The sequence below is a fragment of the Cyclopterus lumpus genome, chromosome 2 (assembly GCF_009769545.1).
Source record: "Cyclopterus lumpus isolate fCycLum1 chromosome 2, fCycLum1.pri, whole genome shotgun sequence".
NCBI lineage: Eukaryota > Metazoa > Chordata > Actinopteri > Perciformes > Cyclopteridae > Cyclopterus > Cyclopterus lumpus.
In genome coordinates, this window is record NC_046967.1 from 4,115,656 (window position 1) to 4,131,975 (window position 16,320).

Sequence of the window (16,320 nt, forward strand, 5' to 3'; positions counted from 1 at the left end):
ACCTCCACATATTTTTTCGACTCATTCGACATCTTATTATAAATATTGTTTTGCCTGCACACAGTTGCATTTCAAAATTATTTTACATTTCCAGGATCTGGACAGTCGTCATTTATTGAGATCACGCGTTCCCATCTTTGATCTTGCTGCTTTGAGTTTAAAATACAAAAAGTTATTAGAATTGCTGTAAATAAAACGGGATGAAATGACTATTGTACACGTGAAATAAGACTAGAAAAGTGTTGCACACCTTCGTTATGACAGATCATAGTACAAAGACTGTTGGTTGTGTCCTTTGGTCGGCATATTTGTGAAAAAAAAACGTGTGCATCTTATGTAAAGAAAATAAAAACACATTTACATCTAAATTTAATATGCTTGAACATTAAAAAAAAAAGTTGCTGGAAAGAGTTTTATTTGTGTAAAAGTATTCTGCTGCATGAAGTTTTTATGTATTTGGGTCAGTCGTCGTCGTCGTCGTCTCGTTGTCGGAGGCTCCTGGATTTGCCGTTCTGTGTCTTGTTTTTCCTGAACGAAGCAGGTCCGCCTTCCCCTCCGAGGGATGTGATGATGCGTTCCCTGAACTTCGGTTTAGGCTCCGGCGGCCGCTCTGCTGGAGCACTGGCGCTGACGATGTATCCCTCAACCTTCGGCAACTGTAAGTCCACCTTGGCACTGCACAGGGAGGAAAAAGAAAACGTCAGAGCTTTTTCGGTAGCGCCTGGCACACATGCCGGGGTCTGAAGGCGACATATCAATCACTGGATCATTCAACGGCACTCACTATGGATCCTCCTCCTCCTGGATCTTTTCCCAGGTGCCATATGGATTGGCAGTTTTGGGCCTTTTGACTTGTTTCCTCGCTGGTGCCGCCTCAATCTTTTTCTTCTCTTCAGGTTCAGCCGTCGTGCTTTGGACCGCTTTCTCTTTCTCTTTCTTTATCTCTTCAGCCTCCACTTTAGGAGCATCATCACTCACTTTATCTTCTCCCTCCTTTTCTGATGGCTCGGCTTCTGTTTTCCTTTTCTGAAAACGAAACAAGGAGGGAACGTGTGAGGTCTGGAATTTTTACAGAGAATCGCAGAAGTTTAATTTATTCCTTCTTAATTGTTATTATTTGCCAGGACTCCTCTCACCCTGAAGCTGATCTTTGGAGCTTTGGACTGCTGGCTTTCTTGTTCAGGGACTTCAGCCTCCCGAGATACCGGGGCCCCGCTGGACCCCTCCTCTCCTCCTGGGTGCGGGGTTGAAGGCTTCTCCTGACTCTCTACCTTTAGGTTGGACTCAGTTCCAGGTGGTACAATTGAAGGGAAGCCTGCTGGGTTCTCCCAGCTGGTTTCTGTGAGGTAAAGAAGATAGAGCGTGTGAAAATCAGATGGGACTACAGGGGTTTTAAAATTAACTATTGAGGGATAGAAAAAAAATATTCCACCTCCAGTCTCTGAGTTGTAGTAATATGTATGACCATCAGGACTGACAGCTTCTATCCAACGCCAGCCTGAAGAGGTCTAAAGACAAACACAATATTAACATAAGAAACGAATAGTTTGAAATCAAATGAATGCACAGAAACTAAATAAATATGAACCTCTGTCTGTCCAGGCTGTGCAGAGGCTGGGTTTTGTCCATGGAAACCTTCTGGTTTTTCCCATTTAGATTCTGTAGTTAAAATACAAAGACAGCATAACGCAAAAAACAGGTTAGATAGTCAGTTTGACCATAAAGTATAAAAATACGATGCAAGTATATGTTGATTGTGTTTTCAGGTTCTTCTCACCTTCAGTTATTGTGTTGTAATAGTACGTGTGTCCATCTCCCGTCTGTCCTTCAACCCAAACCTGTCCCTCCATTTGGCCTTTGAACTTTCTCGCTTTCTCTTGCTTTTTCAGTTTTTTCTTGCTCCCCTGAGGTTTCACACAATTTCTCACCTGAGGTTTCGCCTGTGGCTTTATAGTTATTTCGGCCGGCAATCCTAACACAAAAACATATATTTTAAGTTATGAAAGAGCAGCAGCTCCTCTCGGGTAGAACACGTTACATATTATTGAAATAAAATGTAAAAATCTACCTGCGGACTCCCTGTCCATCCTCTTCAGATCTTCCTCATATGCTTTCAGCGCAGCCTCCTCCATTGCCGCGAACTCCTTTGACATACGTGCCTCCTGCTTGGCCTTGTCGATGCTCTTCTTTTTAATCTGCAGGACGAAAGATCAAATGAGACGAGTGGTCAAGGCGAGTAGACAATAAAAAGAGAGCTTTAGAGCCGGGGCATTTAGTCTGGACCTCATCTCCCCTGCAGTCCTGAGGACTAGTGCCAAGACGGGCAGGTCTTTCTCAGCCGTGGATGTCACTGAAGGCCGTCATTGATGAATATAGACTAAGTCTAATCTGTGTTTTATAACCATGCACATTCATTTGCATCTATGTGCAAACAGAATGAGAACCACACAAATGCACACTTTTTACCTTCGCAAAATACTTTTGCGGAGGTTATGTTTTGATCGCTGTGTATTTATTTGTAAATATGTCTGTTTGTTATTCGCATAACTCAAAAAGTATTAAACCGAATCGCATGAAATTTGGTGGGATGATTGGCTGTTATCCGGGGACCATTTGATTAGATTTTGGGTGCGAGCGGGTCAAGGTCAAGGTCATGAAAAGGTCAAAATCGTATTTTTATCATAATGCGGTAAATTTTTATCCAATTGGCATGCAACTAATGCCAAAATGTTCAGAATTCAATGCCCGATCTTGTGATATACGACATGATACAATGACGTCATAACCCTTCTTAGCGGATGAGGGTCGAAGGTCAGGGGGGGTCACGACCTTGCAAAATGTGCGGGGTTTGTCATAACACAGTCAATTCTTATCTGATTTGCATGAAAACAGCACCAAAATGTTCACTGTTCTGTTCCCCACCCTCTCATGCAACATACAAAGGTCAAAATCATAAAAATGTCAAAATCATCTTTTTACCATAGCGTTTTTAATTTGTGTCTAATTTGCATGATACTAATGCCAAAATGTTCAGAACTTAATGCCCAATCGTGTGATATCCACCACGAGGCGAAGGTATGCGCTCTACCGAGTGCCCGTTCTAGTTTTTTTTGTTTAAGTCTGGTTGAGCACAACTGCAGATACTTGTGACGCCATAACAAAGAATCCAGTTATGCAACTAATGATTTCAATACATCAAACTCGAAGTACAAACTGCAACTCTGAACAGAATGGACACAGACAGAATAAATACATATACACGTTCGTACCTCAGAGATTTTTAAAGCCACATTTTCCTTGTGATTCTTCCCTCTTTCGTGGAACTCGACGCTCTGCAGAGCAAAACAAACAGGAGGAGACACATTGGCATAATATGTGGAGACTGTCTTCAGCAACATGAACGGCATCCTTTGGCCAACTCACAGGCTTGTTGTCCGCGATCCAGCACTTGCAGTACTGGCAGAATTTCCTTGGTTGTGACTTCCAGTAGTCAGCCCTGAAAATGCACAAAACAATCATGAATTAACGAAACATGTACGAATCATAATATGTTTAGCCTGGCCAGCTAACGCGGCTAACTAGCAGCATTTTTGCCCAGGGTTTTTATTTAAGATTAAATTGTAATAATACTAACCGAACTTACAGAACAAGTCTCTGATTGTGTCTCAATACTTACATTTCGAGTCTCGGTGGTTAAAGTACGACGAATGTGTTTAAAACGAACCGGATAAAAAGACAAACGCTTCCCACATTTCAGGGATGACAACAATGTCCGTTTGTGATGACGTCATCGCCAGTCGCCGGAGAGACGATCCTCGAGCTGACATCAGATTTTGAGAAACACGTGAATGATATATTCATGTATTATAATGGATACATACATACAATTTTGAGGTACATCATCTGCTGAAAGTGGATTTTTTTTTTAAAGAAGTCAAGTTAAACCACATGGCATGTGTATTCAGTTAGTACCCATTTATTGTATCAGGTTTGCTCGGAAATAGAAGCACACCGTCCCATATGGTCTAGCGGTTAGGATTCCTGGTTTTCACCCAGGCGGCCCGGGTTCGACTCCCGGTATGGGAACGACTATTTTTCTTTCGGGTCAAGAATCCCAGCTAGACATAGAGTTAATAAACAATTTTACATTTTATTTTAAATGGACGTGTCCCAAAACATTGTCACATAGTGATTAGTTTGAGAGGGATACAATTACACATATCAGGAATATTCCACAATAAATGACACATTAATGAATGTGAGAAATAAAGAAGGAGCTATAATTAGGGCACTGCTTTTTTGGTATCTTTTGAAATGTTTATGAGAACATTTTAATAGGACGTCAAGGTGAGGGTAATCTGTAAACCACAACAGTCAACAGACAGGATTTTTTATATATGAAGGATTGTGTGAAAAATAAATCATACGGCCTTTAGATGCAGGTCAATTATCATTATTACAAATACAATTTCTGAACACCGCAATAGGACTAAACTAAATGTTACTGCGTTGTATATATATTGTTTAAAAAATAAGAGATGAGAAAGTGTCATGAATTAACAACTGTGTATTTATTGGCAGGCAACATGTGCCACATATTCTACTCTCTACATAAATGATACGTATTTTTGTAAGCACTGTGTAGCCATTTCATGTTCAAACAGTGTATGCATGTATTGTTGGTGTTAAACACTGCATAACGCTAGGCTTGCATAATCCAATGTGATTTCAACTTCTTGCCAGAAAACCTTTTTTTATATACTTTACTGTGACTTTATTTATTAAAATATATTTATGAAATATTTTATTCTACTCTTTTTTTCGTTTTTCATTTTTACATGTTTCATTGTGAGAACCACTTTGCAACGGTCTAAGTGCTATAAAAAGTAATATTATTGGTATTGTTGTTACTGTTATTATTGCTAATGTTTTCTATTTTGTCTTTTTTTCTGGGTGTAGAGAAGATCATTATGCACGTGCATAATCACTCTCCAGTTCAGCAGGATATATGGTGTATTCTACATCCTGAAGCAATCTATTCCAGTAGCTCCAAATAAAAAGGTCAATATTTGAATAGTCACTCGATGTGTTTTCTAGTGCAGCTGCACGTGTTGTGCTTTTGCATGAAAATAATAACTTTATTAAGACTTTTTAATATATTTTAAAGCAACATTAGAACATAACTCAATGTTGAAAGGAACACCCAGCATTCTGTTTAGATCCTCACCTGTGTGTGGGGGTTAATAGCCGGTTATTACACCCCTGCCCTCATTGCCATGGTAGGATGTCTCCATTCAAGGCTCACCTATGAAGGCCTGTTGGTATTCCTTAAGACCATTCTGTTCCAGCCATTTCCTGTTGACAAGGAGTATTATATAAGCAAGTATAAGCATGTACTAAAGAAAATACAATGGAGTTTTAAATATTGAACTTACATAGTTAACATATATCCACATTTGTCTTTTGTGACTACATGATTATAGTGCTTAATCCATTACTGTATTGCGTAAGGGAATGCAAATGCATAGCTTATGCTCAAGTCTGTGCTAGCAGCACCTATCATTCATCAATCATAAAAAGGGTTTTCCTGGACCATTTTGGGGGTGTCTACACATAGCAAGATCGGTCCGTGCACAGTAAAGGCTACAGGTCTCTTCTATGCAATCTATGCATTATTATTTGCATTTTCATAAAGAAAAAATCTGTTATGCTTGAGTAAATGAAAAGCCCAATTACCAAACCTAATTTTACTTCCTAAAATACGAGCTTAGACACACCTGTATGGGCATAAATTAAAGCTTGTTTATGTCACTACATTCAATAATTTGTATTTACGCAAAATTGAGGAACTTAGCATTGCTTTCAGGTCCTCATAATTTACATAATCTGGTGTGTCACCAGCACCATTACTAACAATTAATCATAGTTCAATTAGGATAACTCACTTGTTTTCTACCATTACATGTATTTTTTCCTACATTTTATTAGCATTTTGACATTTTTTAATGGGGAGATGAGACACCTCTGTGTTTAGGGTCATAGACCTGCTCACTCAAAATCAAGTCAAATGAGTAATTTGTATTGAAAGTAAATTTTATTTATGTTTATTTATAGTGTTATAGTTATAGTGTCAAAACAAATCGTTGATACTCATTCTTAATAGTGTAAAAAACATCTGTTTTCTCACCCTAAACTGCAGAATCATTCCCCTTAGTTCGATATTAGTTGAGATGGCCACGTTCCAGTGTGCTGTGTGTTGTCGGGTACACTTGTTGTTGTTGTTGTTGTTGTTGTTGTCTGTGTTTGTGGTCTTTTAGGCGAGTTTAGAATCTGCCAATTTCATAAGCTCATGTTAGGTTTTGTATGTAAACCTTTAAAGTAACTTGTAATAACTATAAGTCAAAGAAGGGAGGGGGGGGGGGGGTAGTTAAGTGAGTAGTTTCCTCAAGAATATGGTGGAGTTGAAGTAAAAAATTCAAGTAAATTACCTCAACATTATACTTTAGTGCATCAGTTAGTGAGTTTTCCTCAGTGCTCTGGGCAGAACACGTGACACATAACATCCAATGATCAGTGCTTCTGTTCCCCACCAGAAAAAAGCAATGGATGCCTGTGATTACATGTGAATACATAAAATATATATTTGTAATAAAGTTGTGCGACAGAATGAAATCAACAACAACAACACTAATTTATTTATTTTGAAAGCGAGGTGAAGGTGCAGGCAGTTCTGTTTGGCTCGACAACCGCCACTGCAAATTAACTACAATTCCCATGATGCACTCGGCTGTTACACCCAAAGGAAGTTGGGGAAAAAATCCAAACACACTGTCAAAGTTTACCCCCAAAAAAGAAGTAGCTCGAGTAGCAGATAAAGGTAAGACGAACGTCCCCGAAACCATGACGAAACCCGCTGTTTCGGCGCTATTCAGCACTTCTAACTAACCGCGCACGCGCCTCATCAGTTCTATTGGATCCACGTGGTGAGTGTGTGTGTGTGTGTGTGTGTGTGTGATACATCCACAGTCAGCGGGCTGAACCCAGAGGAGACACTTCTGACTGCTGTCCTGAACGGGGCTCCGGCTATTTCCTGCTTCACAGATAACCCCCACACACAGGTGAGTATCTAAACAGCATGCTGGGTGTTCCTTTCAACATTGAGTTATGTTCTAATGTAGTTTTAAAATATACAAAGTCTTAATAAAGTTATTATTTTCATGCAAAAGCACAACACGTGCATCTTACTGCCGCTGCACTAGAAAACACATCGAAGTGAGTTCGAGTGACTATTCACATATTGACCTTTTCTGGGATAGATTGCTTCAGGATGTAACCGTTTGACGACACCATATACGTGGATTGGAGTTCCATTCATACATTGTCATATTCATGTAATTTGTTTATGTAACTCTGTAATGCTGTGCATTCTGTACACATGAGATCTATTGCATCTGTCCCTCCGGGGAGAGGGATCCTCCTCTGTTGCTCTCCTGAAGGTTTCTTCCCTTTTTTTCCCTGTGAAAGGTTATTTTTGGGGAGTTTTTCCTGATCCGATGTGAGGTCAAAGGTCAGGGATGTCGTATTTGTACAGATTGTAAAGCCCTCTGAGGCACATTTGTGATATTGGGCTATACGAAATAAACTGAATTGAATTGAAATTGAAATATATCCTGCTGAACTGGAGAGTGATTATGCACATGCAGACATAATGCAATGCTTGTATTAACTATTTCGACCTTCTAAGGGAGTACACTTATTTTTAGTTAAGTGACATTGCAGTGGCTAAATATCCAGTATGATGAGAAATTAAAGTGTTCAAAGTCCATTGAAGTCAACACCGATCCTGCAGCAGCTCATAGCTTCGTATTGGTCTCTAAGGGGTTGTTGGACTCCTGCTCCCTGACATGTGAGTCTCATGAGCGGCTTCAATCACAGCCAGTGGTCTGACTAATTGTGGAGCGCGTGTCCTCACTGAGCAACACTCCACCCTTTTGTACCGTGTCTGTTCCCCAGCAGACTGGAGGCTATACAGTTCTTTACTGTAGTCAAACCACGTGATTACACAATCCTCAGGTCCCTGACGATTGGGGGTGCTTTGACCTCTGACCCTGGTTTGTTTGAGTTTATATGGGGAGGGGGAGGGGGAGGGGGAGGTTAATGGGTATTTTTTTGGGGTGGACATGTTAACACTGTCCGTCTTAAACTCAGGATAGATTTTGAATGTGTGTCCACTCTGTTGAGTGGGTTTACATTGATTATGTGACTCTGAGATAAGAACCCTTTCAGTGTGAAACCCTCGGTTATTGAATCCCACTTTTAGATGGCTGCTAAAATCCTCCAGTAAATAAGAAAAAGGTCTCCTGTATATATCATACTATACTGATGGTGGTTTTGTTTTTCCATGCAAATGAGCCCCTGCTCTCAGCTGCTGGTGATAGGGCCTTGCCTGGTGACCATGCCGTTTAATTGTTGACTTGTGTTTTTGTTCTAGCTGACCGGCTCCGTGCCTTACATTACAAGTTAATGTAAGGCCCCGGGCCTCGGAAAAGGTCACCACTTCGGGAACTTCTTTTTCTTATAGGTCAAGCTTTGCATGCAATTAACTGGGCACTTTTTAGGAGCGGTTAAAAGGGCGGACGGGACGTGCTGGCAGCTCTGCAGAATAGCTGTGGAGGTGTGAATGTTTTTAGTTATTAATATTAAATGCTGGGGCGGGGGGGTGTTTCTCAAATTTTTCTCGCCGCCCAGGTGCCATGGCAGAGACGGTGCTGGTGGTCGGCGGTGGCGGGCGGGAGCACGCGCTGGCCTGGAAGCTCGCGCAGTCGCCGCAGATTCAGCAAGTCCTGGTGGCCCCGGGGAACGCAGGCACGGCCAGCTGTGGGAAGATCCGCAACTCTGGTAAACGCCAACGGCCTTCAGTGTAGTGTGTGCTTTAAAAAAAAAAAAATATATATATATATATATATATATATATATATATATATATATATATATATATATATATATATATATATATATATATATATATATATATATATATATATATATATATATATGGAGTTTCATGGCTTATTTATTTGTATTCCCGTTATCTTTTGAAACTCTATAATAATAATAATAATACTCTATAATAATAATAAAACAAACTTCTTCCTCACGCCTCAGGTTCCCCCCCATAAAGAATCCGAGGGATCTCATATTCATATCGGCCATAACTATTGCCTTTCTCTCTCGCTCTCTCTCCCTCACTGCAGAGGTATCGGTGAGTAACCACGCCATTCTGGCTCAGTTCTGTAAGGACCACCACGTGGGGCTGGTCGTGGTCGGGCCCGAGGTGCCACTGGCGGCCGGTAAGTTAGCTCCATCACGTGAACCAGGCGTCTGTCCTCCGTAGTGTCTTTCCCCTGACCGTCGGCGTCTCCTCCAGGTATTGTGGATGACCTGACGGCGGCGGGGGTGCCCTGTTTCGGCCCGTCCGCCAAAGCCGCTCAGTTGGAGGCCAGCAAAAGCTTTTCCAAGGCCTTCATGGAGCGCTACGGCATCCCCACGGCCCGCTACGGCTCCTTCACCGACCCCGAGCAGGCCTGCAGCTACATTCGCATGTCAGTACAGTGGACCCATTTAATTATATAAAGAAAAGCATAGAGGGACAGTGACGTCATGGCTATAGTGAATACATAAATTAGCAGAGGAAACAAAGGGCTAAATGCATGGTTTTAAACCTTTTTTTAAAATTTATACGGTTGTGGAGCTTTTGTATTCAGAGCCATTAAGGACACATTTGCGCCGTAATAGAAAATAACATTACTGAGTTTATTCCATTGGTTCTTTTGGGGGGGGGGGGTCTCCAGGGCCGACTTCCCGGCGCTGGTGGTGAAGGCCAGCGGGCTGGCAGCAGGGAAGGGGGTCATCGTGGCTCAAGACCAGGACGAGGCCTGTCGGGCCGTGATGGACATCATGAAGGTAGAGAACCGTCGCCTCTGTGGTCATTCATCCCGGCAGTTCTATTATAAAAGACTAGCACAGCCCACACGTTGAGCTCTGTCAGCTGACCACAGATCAATCCCACTGGGAACAGAATTTGCCAGTGTGCTTCACTCCAACCAGTCTGTGGATTCAAACCTCGTAATCGTAAACTTCTGCTGTGAATATTATTTCGAGCCGGCACTATACTGTGTATATAATAAAGTTGCCTCATACGCGTTCCATGTTTAATGCATTCCTTTAACACGGTGCATTGCAGGACCGAGCCTTCGGATCAGCAGGGGAGACGGTGGTGGTTGAGGAGCTGCTCGAGGGAGAGGAAGTGTCCGTAAGTAGAACCCTTCTGTTTAAAATTAGAGGGAAAATTGACATGACGTTAACCCCCCCCCCCCCCCCCTCCCCCCCCCCTCCCCCTCCCCCCCCCCTCCCTCGCTCTGTGTAGTGTCTGTGCTTCACTGACGGCTCCTCGGTGTCCGCGATGCCTCCGGCACAGGATCACAAGAGGCTGCAGGATGGCGACCTGGGGCCGAACACCGGCGGCATGGGGGCCTACTGCCCCACCCCGCAGGTACTCCCTCTTCCTCTCAGCCTGGTTCTCCTCTGGCACTCTTTTATTGTGTGTTTTTTTGCAGTCTTTAATGCTGCCCGTGTCTCTGCCTCTGTTCCCCGGTCCTGTGCAGGTGAGCCAGGAGATGCTGCAGCAGATCAGAGAGACGGTCCTTCAGAGGACCGTGGACGGGATGAGGGAGGAGGGAACTCCTTATGTGGGCAAGTGCTCTCGCTCCCCTGCATCCGTTCTCACGTTTGTACTTTTCACATAGATGCTATAAAATCTGTGTCTTTTTAATTTTTTCCAGGTGTGCTGTACGCTGGGCTGATGTTGACCAAGCAGGGGCTGAAGGTCCTTGAGTTCAACTGTCGCTTCGGAGACCCCGAGTGTCAGGTGCGTTTCCTGGAGCTCCACTCGTTGCTTGATTTCCTCTTTAAAAAAAAAAAAAGCACATATCTGTACGGCCTCTCCTCCAGGTGCTGCTGCCCCTCCTGCAGAGCGACCTGTATGAGGTGATCCTGAACACGGTCAGCGGCAAACTGGCCTCCAACGCCCCCGTGTGGCGCCAGGATGCCTCTGCAGTCACCGTGGTGATGGCAAGCGCCGGTTACCCCGGCTCCTACAAGAAAGGAGTCAAAATCACAGGTACGCGTGACGCTGCAGCAGTTTGACTCCAGCTCCAACTACACAATGTAGTTTTGTGGCTTCTCTTTCGTCTTTTTTCGTCTTTTTTCATGTCGGCAGTAAAGTAGAAGCAGAAATGGAATCTATAAATGCATTTATTTTCTGTTTATTAATTGTTTAAAATCAACGTTCACTATTTGGTAGATACATATGCCAATATGTTTAACATTTGCGATATTTAGTTTGTCAGACATTCAGTTTATTACTCTCACTTTTGAGAACTCTTTTTCCGAGCCGTGGATTCCACCCGACTAAAGGCTGTGTTCACCCTCAGGCTTGTCCCAGGTCCAGGACTCAGGTGTGCAGGTTTTCCACGCCGGCACGGCCTTGAAGGAGGGTGCCGTGGTCTCCAGCGGCGGGCGGGTCTTGACCGTCACCGCGGTCAGGCCGTCCCTGGAGGCGGCCTTGGAGGCGGCCAATCAGGGCTTGGCGGCAGTGGGCTTCCCGGGTGCCGTGTACCGCCGCGACATCGGCCACCGGGCCATCGCCCACCTGAACCAACGCAGGTGTGTGTGACACTGGTACAGGCCCGCACACGAGCACTGAAACACGGAAACATTCCCTTTTTGTTTACATTACAGTTCTTATACTTCTACTGTATATCATGTAAAACATCATGCATAATAAACATTGATTTGTCTGTACTTGTGTCGTAGTATTTCTTTAAATGACCACAACCAGAAATCCCCTCTACATTTGAACACATCTCGGCCTCCTGAGAACTTTTCGGTAGCTTTGGTCACACGCGGGCTTTAAACATGGTAGAACACGGAGTAGCAGATCTCAGTTCAGTGGGTGGTCTTTCCCTGTGTCTCTGGCAGAGGTCTGACCTATAAGGACAGCGGAGTGGACATCGCTGCAGGAAACAAGCTGGTGGACATGATCAAGCCTCTGGCCAAGGCAACGTCCCGCGCTGGTAACTTCACTCATGTACAAATAAACAAAATACTTTTGTGGTGCAGCAAAATAATGATTTTTGTTTTGTTGTCAGCAGCTGACTGAAATCGTTTGCCGTATTTCTTTTAGTAATCGTAGTTGTTCATGCTGTCATTTTATTTGTGTTTGCTGAGATGCATTCGGCAGCTCTAATACAAATTAATAAGAAGCGGTGAACATGACCGTCGCTGGTGTTTTTGTTTTCAGGGTGTAACGCAGAGCTGGGAGGTTTCGCTGGGCTGTTTGACCTGAAGGCAGCAGGCTTTGTGGACCCGATCCTGGTTTCTGGGACAGACGGCGTGGGGACCAAGCTCAAGGTGGGACTCTTGGTTCCTCCATCCCTTTTAGTAGGAGGAGAATACGGAAGAGTTGCCGGCTGGTGTTTGCCACGAGTCCCGACTTATCGTGCAATCTTTGCAGTCACTGTGCAAATATGAGGCGCCTGTTGTCATTTCAAAGTTCTGGAACAAATGAGAATCAAAGGAAAGCACACAAAAAAAAACTTGACTCTTCGGTAGATGCCAGATCGGCCAAGAAATAACAATTTGGCTCGGTCGCAACGGAGTGGCAGAAGAGATTCTGTGTATCAACCCCTGAACAGAAATACAATTTTCAGTAATTTTAAAGTGTGAAGGATCCAGGATTCTTTCATGAACTCTTGGAAACAGGTTCAGCTCGTTGTTGGCGAGTCTAGAGTTTTAGTCGCGGTGCCGAAACGTCCCACAATTAGCCGAACTTGACAGTCGCGTGTCAAATCTCCCCCCAGTAGCATGGAACTCTTCTCTTTTTGCTTTAATAACCCCAAACATGTATCCGCAGATCGCCCAGGCGTGCGGTCAGCACTGCGCCCTCGGTCAGGACCTGGTGGCCATGTGTGTGAACGATGTGCTGGCTCAAGGTGCCGAGCCGCTCTTCTTCCTCGACTACTTCTCCTGCGGACGCCTCGACGTGGACGTGGCGGCGGCGGTGGTTGGCGGCATCTCGAAGGCCTGCGAGATGGCCGGCTGCGCTCTGCTGGGTGAGTCAGATGATGATGATGATGATGATGATGATAAGGTCCTCCACTACTTGCAATGGAGGTGGAGCTGAGGGTCTTTCTCATGTCCAAGGTGGTGAGACGGCAGAAATGCCGGGCGTCTACGCTCCGGGAGAGTACGACCTGGCCGGGTTCTGTGTCGGAGCGGTGGAGCGCGGGGCTCTGCTGCCCAGGCTGGGGGACATCGCCGAGGGGGACCTGCTGATCGGACTGGCCTCCTCCGGGGTCCACAGCAACGGCTTCAGCCTGGTCCGCAAAGTCCTGGAGAGGGCCAACCTCGGCTACAGCTCCCCTGCTCCTTTCGGCCAGTCGGGACAGACCGTCGGTAAGTCAGACCTTTCCGAGCTGCTCCTCAAAGAGGCGCTGGCGTGTCTCTAGACGTTGTCTTGTCTGTCCTTGTTTGGCCTCGACATTCACAAACAATAGCAGTTCCATTGAAGTGATCTTGGCCTGACCTGAATGCCCACCGTGTGACTGTAACTCTGCTCCCAGGCCAGGTTCTGCTGACTCCCACAAAGATCTACAGCCGTCTGCTGCTGCCAATCCTTCGCAGCGGTGCCGTCAAAGCCTACGCTCACATCACAGGGGGGGGTCTCCTGGAGAACATCCCCCGGGTGCTGCCCCACGGGCTGGCGGTCGACTTAGGTGAGATGAAAGCGCAGCGACCCTCGATTGATAAAGGAAGTGCATTAAGTTTTGACTTGAGCAGTCGGGGGGGGGGGGGGGGGGACTTGCGTCTTATTAATAATTTCACTTTGGTGTTTGACGACGTGACTCAGATGCCTCCCAATGGAGCATCCCTCCTGTGTTTTCTTGGCTCCACGAGGAGGGGGGCCTGAGCGAGGAGGAGATGGCCCGCACCTTCAACTGTGGCCTGGGGGCCGTGCTGGTGGTGGCCCCCATGGAGGCTCAGAGCGTCCTGCGGCAGCTTCAAGCTCATGAAGAGGCCTGGATCGTGGGTTCGCTGGCCCACAAGCACCAGGGTGAGACACACCGATACTTTAATCTTTAATGCAATACAGCACAGCTTCAGATGGTGTTTTTATTTATTAAAACTGGAAAGGAAAGGCAGAAAATGTTTTCATTGTAATGGAAATGACATCGTTAATCAATATTTTTTTATATGTTCATTTATGCAGGGGCAGAACCTGTGGTGGTCCGCAACCTAAGACCCAGCCTGCTGAATGCAGGCCCCGCCCCCAGTGGAGAGTTGGCTGTCGACAGCAACGCGTCACTCAAGAAGACCAGGGTGGCTGTTCTCATCTCTGGCACAGGTCTGTGTGTTTTTGTTGTTGTTGTTGCTCCTGAAATGAGTGTGCATTGACTTGGAGAGGCTCGCAAGTCCATTAAAGGGAGAGGTCAACATTTACGTTTGTCCCAGGCACCAACTTACAAGCACTGATAGAGCAGGCCAAGCGTCCGTCCAGCGCTGCAGAGATCGTGGTGGTCATCTCCAACAGGCCTGGAGTTCAGGGCCTGAAGAGGGCGTCGCTGGCTGGCATCCAGACAAGGGTGAATATATGAATAACTGAGTTAATGTATAAGCCATTATGACAAAGTGCTTCACACAAATGACAATTGGCACCTGGTGAGGAGACAAAACATGACAACTGCTGCATTTAATTCAATTCAGTTTATTTTGTATAGCCCAATATCACAAATTATGAATTTGCCTCAGAGGGCTTTACAGTCTGTACACATACGACATCCCTGTCCCAGGACCTCACATCGGATCAGGAAAAACTCCCCAAAAATAACCTTTGACAGGGAAAAAACCTTCAGGAGAGCAACAGAGGAGGATCCCTCTCCCCGGATGGACAGAAGCAGTAGATGTCATATGAACAGCATTAGAGTTACATAAACACATTCAATGAATATGACAATGTATGAATGGACCTCCACAATCCATGAAACAGAAGGAGGTAGAGAGGAGGGGGGTGCATCAGCAGGGTCCATGGCATACCAGGCAGGAGGCATCAGACACAACCAGGTCCAATGGACCCTCTGAGACGTGACGTCACAAAGACTCCGGGGAGGAAGCAGAGTTGGTTAGGTGCAATGGAGAGATGTAAATTCATCCATAAGTAGAGAGAGGAGATGGGTGATCGGTAACCTAAATGATGTTTATGGAGTTTGTTTATGTCCGACGCAGGTGGTGGACCACAAACTGTACGGGAGCCGAGCAGAGTTTGATGGCACAATCGATGGCGTGCTGGAGGAGTTTGGGGTGGAGCTGGTGTGTCTGGCTGGATTCATGAGGATCCTCACAGGGACCTTCGTCAAGAAATGGAACGGTGTGAAAAATAACGTGATGATGAGGCGGTTGAAATGAAGGTCTTATACATCAGGGGTTTGTTTGGTATTTTTTGTTTTATTCTTTCAGGAAAGCTACTGAACATCCATCCATCCCTGCTGCCCTCATTCAAGGGGGTGAATGCCCAGAAGCAGGCTCTGCAGGCGGGGGTGCGGGTGACTGGCTGCACGGTCCACTTTGTAGCAGTAAGTATGATTTAACTATCAAACAAAGAGCCATATACCTTTTTTCTTTTTAAAAATTTTTTTGTTTATTACCGCTCACTGTTTTGTTGGTCTGCGTTTAGGAGGAGGTGGATGCAGGAGCCATCGTTGTGCAGGAGGCTGTGTCCGTGCTGGGCAGCGACACGGAGGACAGTCTGTCCGACAGGATCCGGGAGGCCGAGCACCGAGCCTTCCCCGCCGCTCTGGAGCTGGTGGCCAGCGGCACGGTCCGGCTCAAGGAGGACGGCCACGTCACGTGGAAGTCCAATTCCCAGAGTTAAAAACCACACGGCCAACAAGTCCCATTCCTAAACCTCTCATAGAATAGGTCAAGATATTCACTTTTTACTGTTCTAACACCAGTTGAGTTGGCTCTGTATCACGAGATGCTTGCAAGCATGCATAGAACATATTCATACTTTGTGTGAAGAAGCATCATTCTTGAAACTTACATTCCAATGGTACCTTTTTAATAAAGTGAACTGCACTGGAATTAACCTCTAAATTAGTTCATGTGGTCCTACTTTGTGATGCGGTCCAGATAGAATTGAATTATGTATTGAATGTCTGAAGCTGAAATGTCATTAAACCTGTCTGCGTGAATACAAGGAGA

The 16,320-nt window shown here is 45.1% G+C and overlaps 2 protein-coding genes and 1 non-coding gene across 3 annotated transcripts; 2 read left to right on the plus strand and 1 right to left on the minus strand.

Annotated features, from left to right (window-relative positions):
• Nucleotides 1-96: 96 nt before the first annotated feature.
• wbp4 (WW domain binding protein 4) lies at nt 97-3,815 on the minus strand. Its single transcript, XM_034554579.1, has 10 exons — nt 3,677-3,815; nt 3,424-3,496; nt 3,270-3,332; nt 2,069-2,195; nt 1,778-1,972; nt 1,589-1,659; nt 1,433-1,508; nt 1,137-1,339; nt 785-1,026; nt 97-675 (listed from the first exon to the last, which is right to left on the minus strand). Coding segments are annotated over exons 1-10 (1,266 nt in total). The 5' UTR covers nt 3,679-3,815; the 3' UTR covers nt 97-461.
• Nucleotides 3,816-4,014: 199 nt separating this feature from the next.
• trnae-uuc lies at nt 4,015-4,086 on the plus strand. Its single transcript has one exon. It is a non-coding gene; the product is annotated as a tRNA-Glu (tRNA).
• Nucleotides 4,087-6,782: 2,696 nt separating this feature from the next.
• Nucleotides 6,783-16,315, plus strand: gart (phosphoribosylglycinamide formyltransferase). The gene is made up of 23 exons (XM_034552115.1): nt 6,783-6,877; nt 7,027-7,118; nt 8,749-8,898; nt 9,255-9,350; nt 9,428-9,602; nt 9,852-9,963; nt 10,244-10,312; nt 10,427-10,552; nt 10,665-10,752; nt 10,842-10,927; nt 11,011-11,179; nt 11,493-11,724; nt 12,040-12,134; nt 12,362-12,471; nt 12,974-13,172; nt 13,264-13,515; nt 13,683-13,835; nt 13,970-14,173; nt 14,330-14,464; nt 14,572-14,702; nt 15,343-15,484; nt 15,574-15,689; nt 15,791-16,315. Exons 3-23 carry the CDS (start codon nt 8,754-8,756, stop codon nt 15,986-15,988), a joined length of 3,033 nt encoding a protein of 1,010 aa, XP_034408006.1. The 5' UTR covers nt 6,783-6,877; nt 7,027-7,118; nt 8,749-8,753; the 3' UTR covers nt 15,989-16,315.
• The last annotated feature ends 5 nt before the right edge of the window (nt 16,316-16,320 follow it).

Coding starts and splice junctions, on each gene's coding strand:
- wbp4 (XM_034554579.1), bottom strand. Junction 2,196..3,269: donor TGGCTTTAAAAATCTCTGAG/GTACGAACGTGT, acceptor TTCGTCCTGCAG/ATTAAAAAGAAGAGCATCGA. Junction 1,027..1,136: donor CTCCAAAGATCAGCTTCAGG/GTGAGAGGAGTC, acceptor TTTCGTTTTCAG/AAAAGGAAAACAGAAGCCGA.
- gart (XM_034552115.1), top strand. CDS start 8,754: ATGGCAGAGACGGTGCTGGTGGTCGGCGGTGGCGGGCGGGAGCACGCG. Junction 12,135..12,361: donor CAAGGCAACGTCCCGCGCTG/GTAACTTCACTC, acceptor TTTTGTTTTCAG/GGTGTAACGCAGAGCTGGGA. Junction 14,703..15,342: donor TGGCTGGCATCCAGACAAGG/GTGAATATATGA, acceptor TGTCCGACGCAG/GTGGTGGACCACAAACTGTA.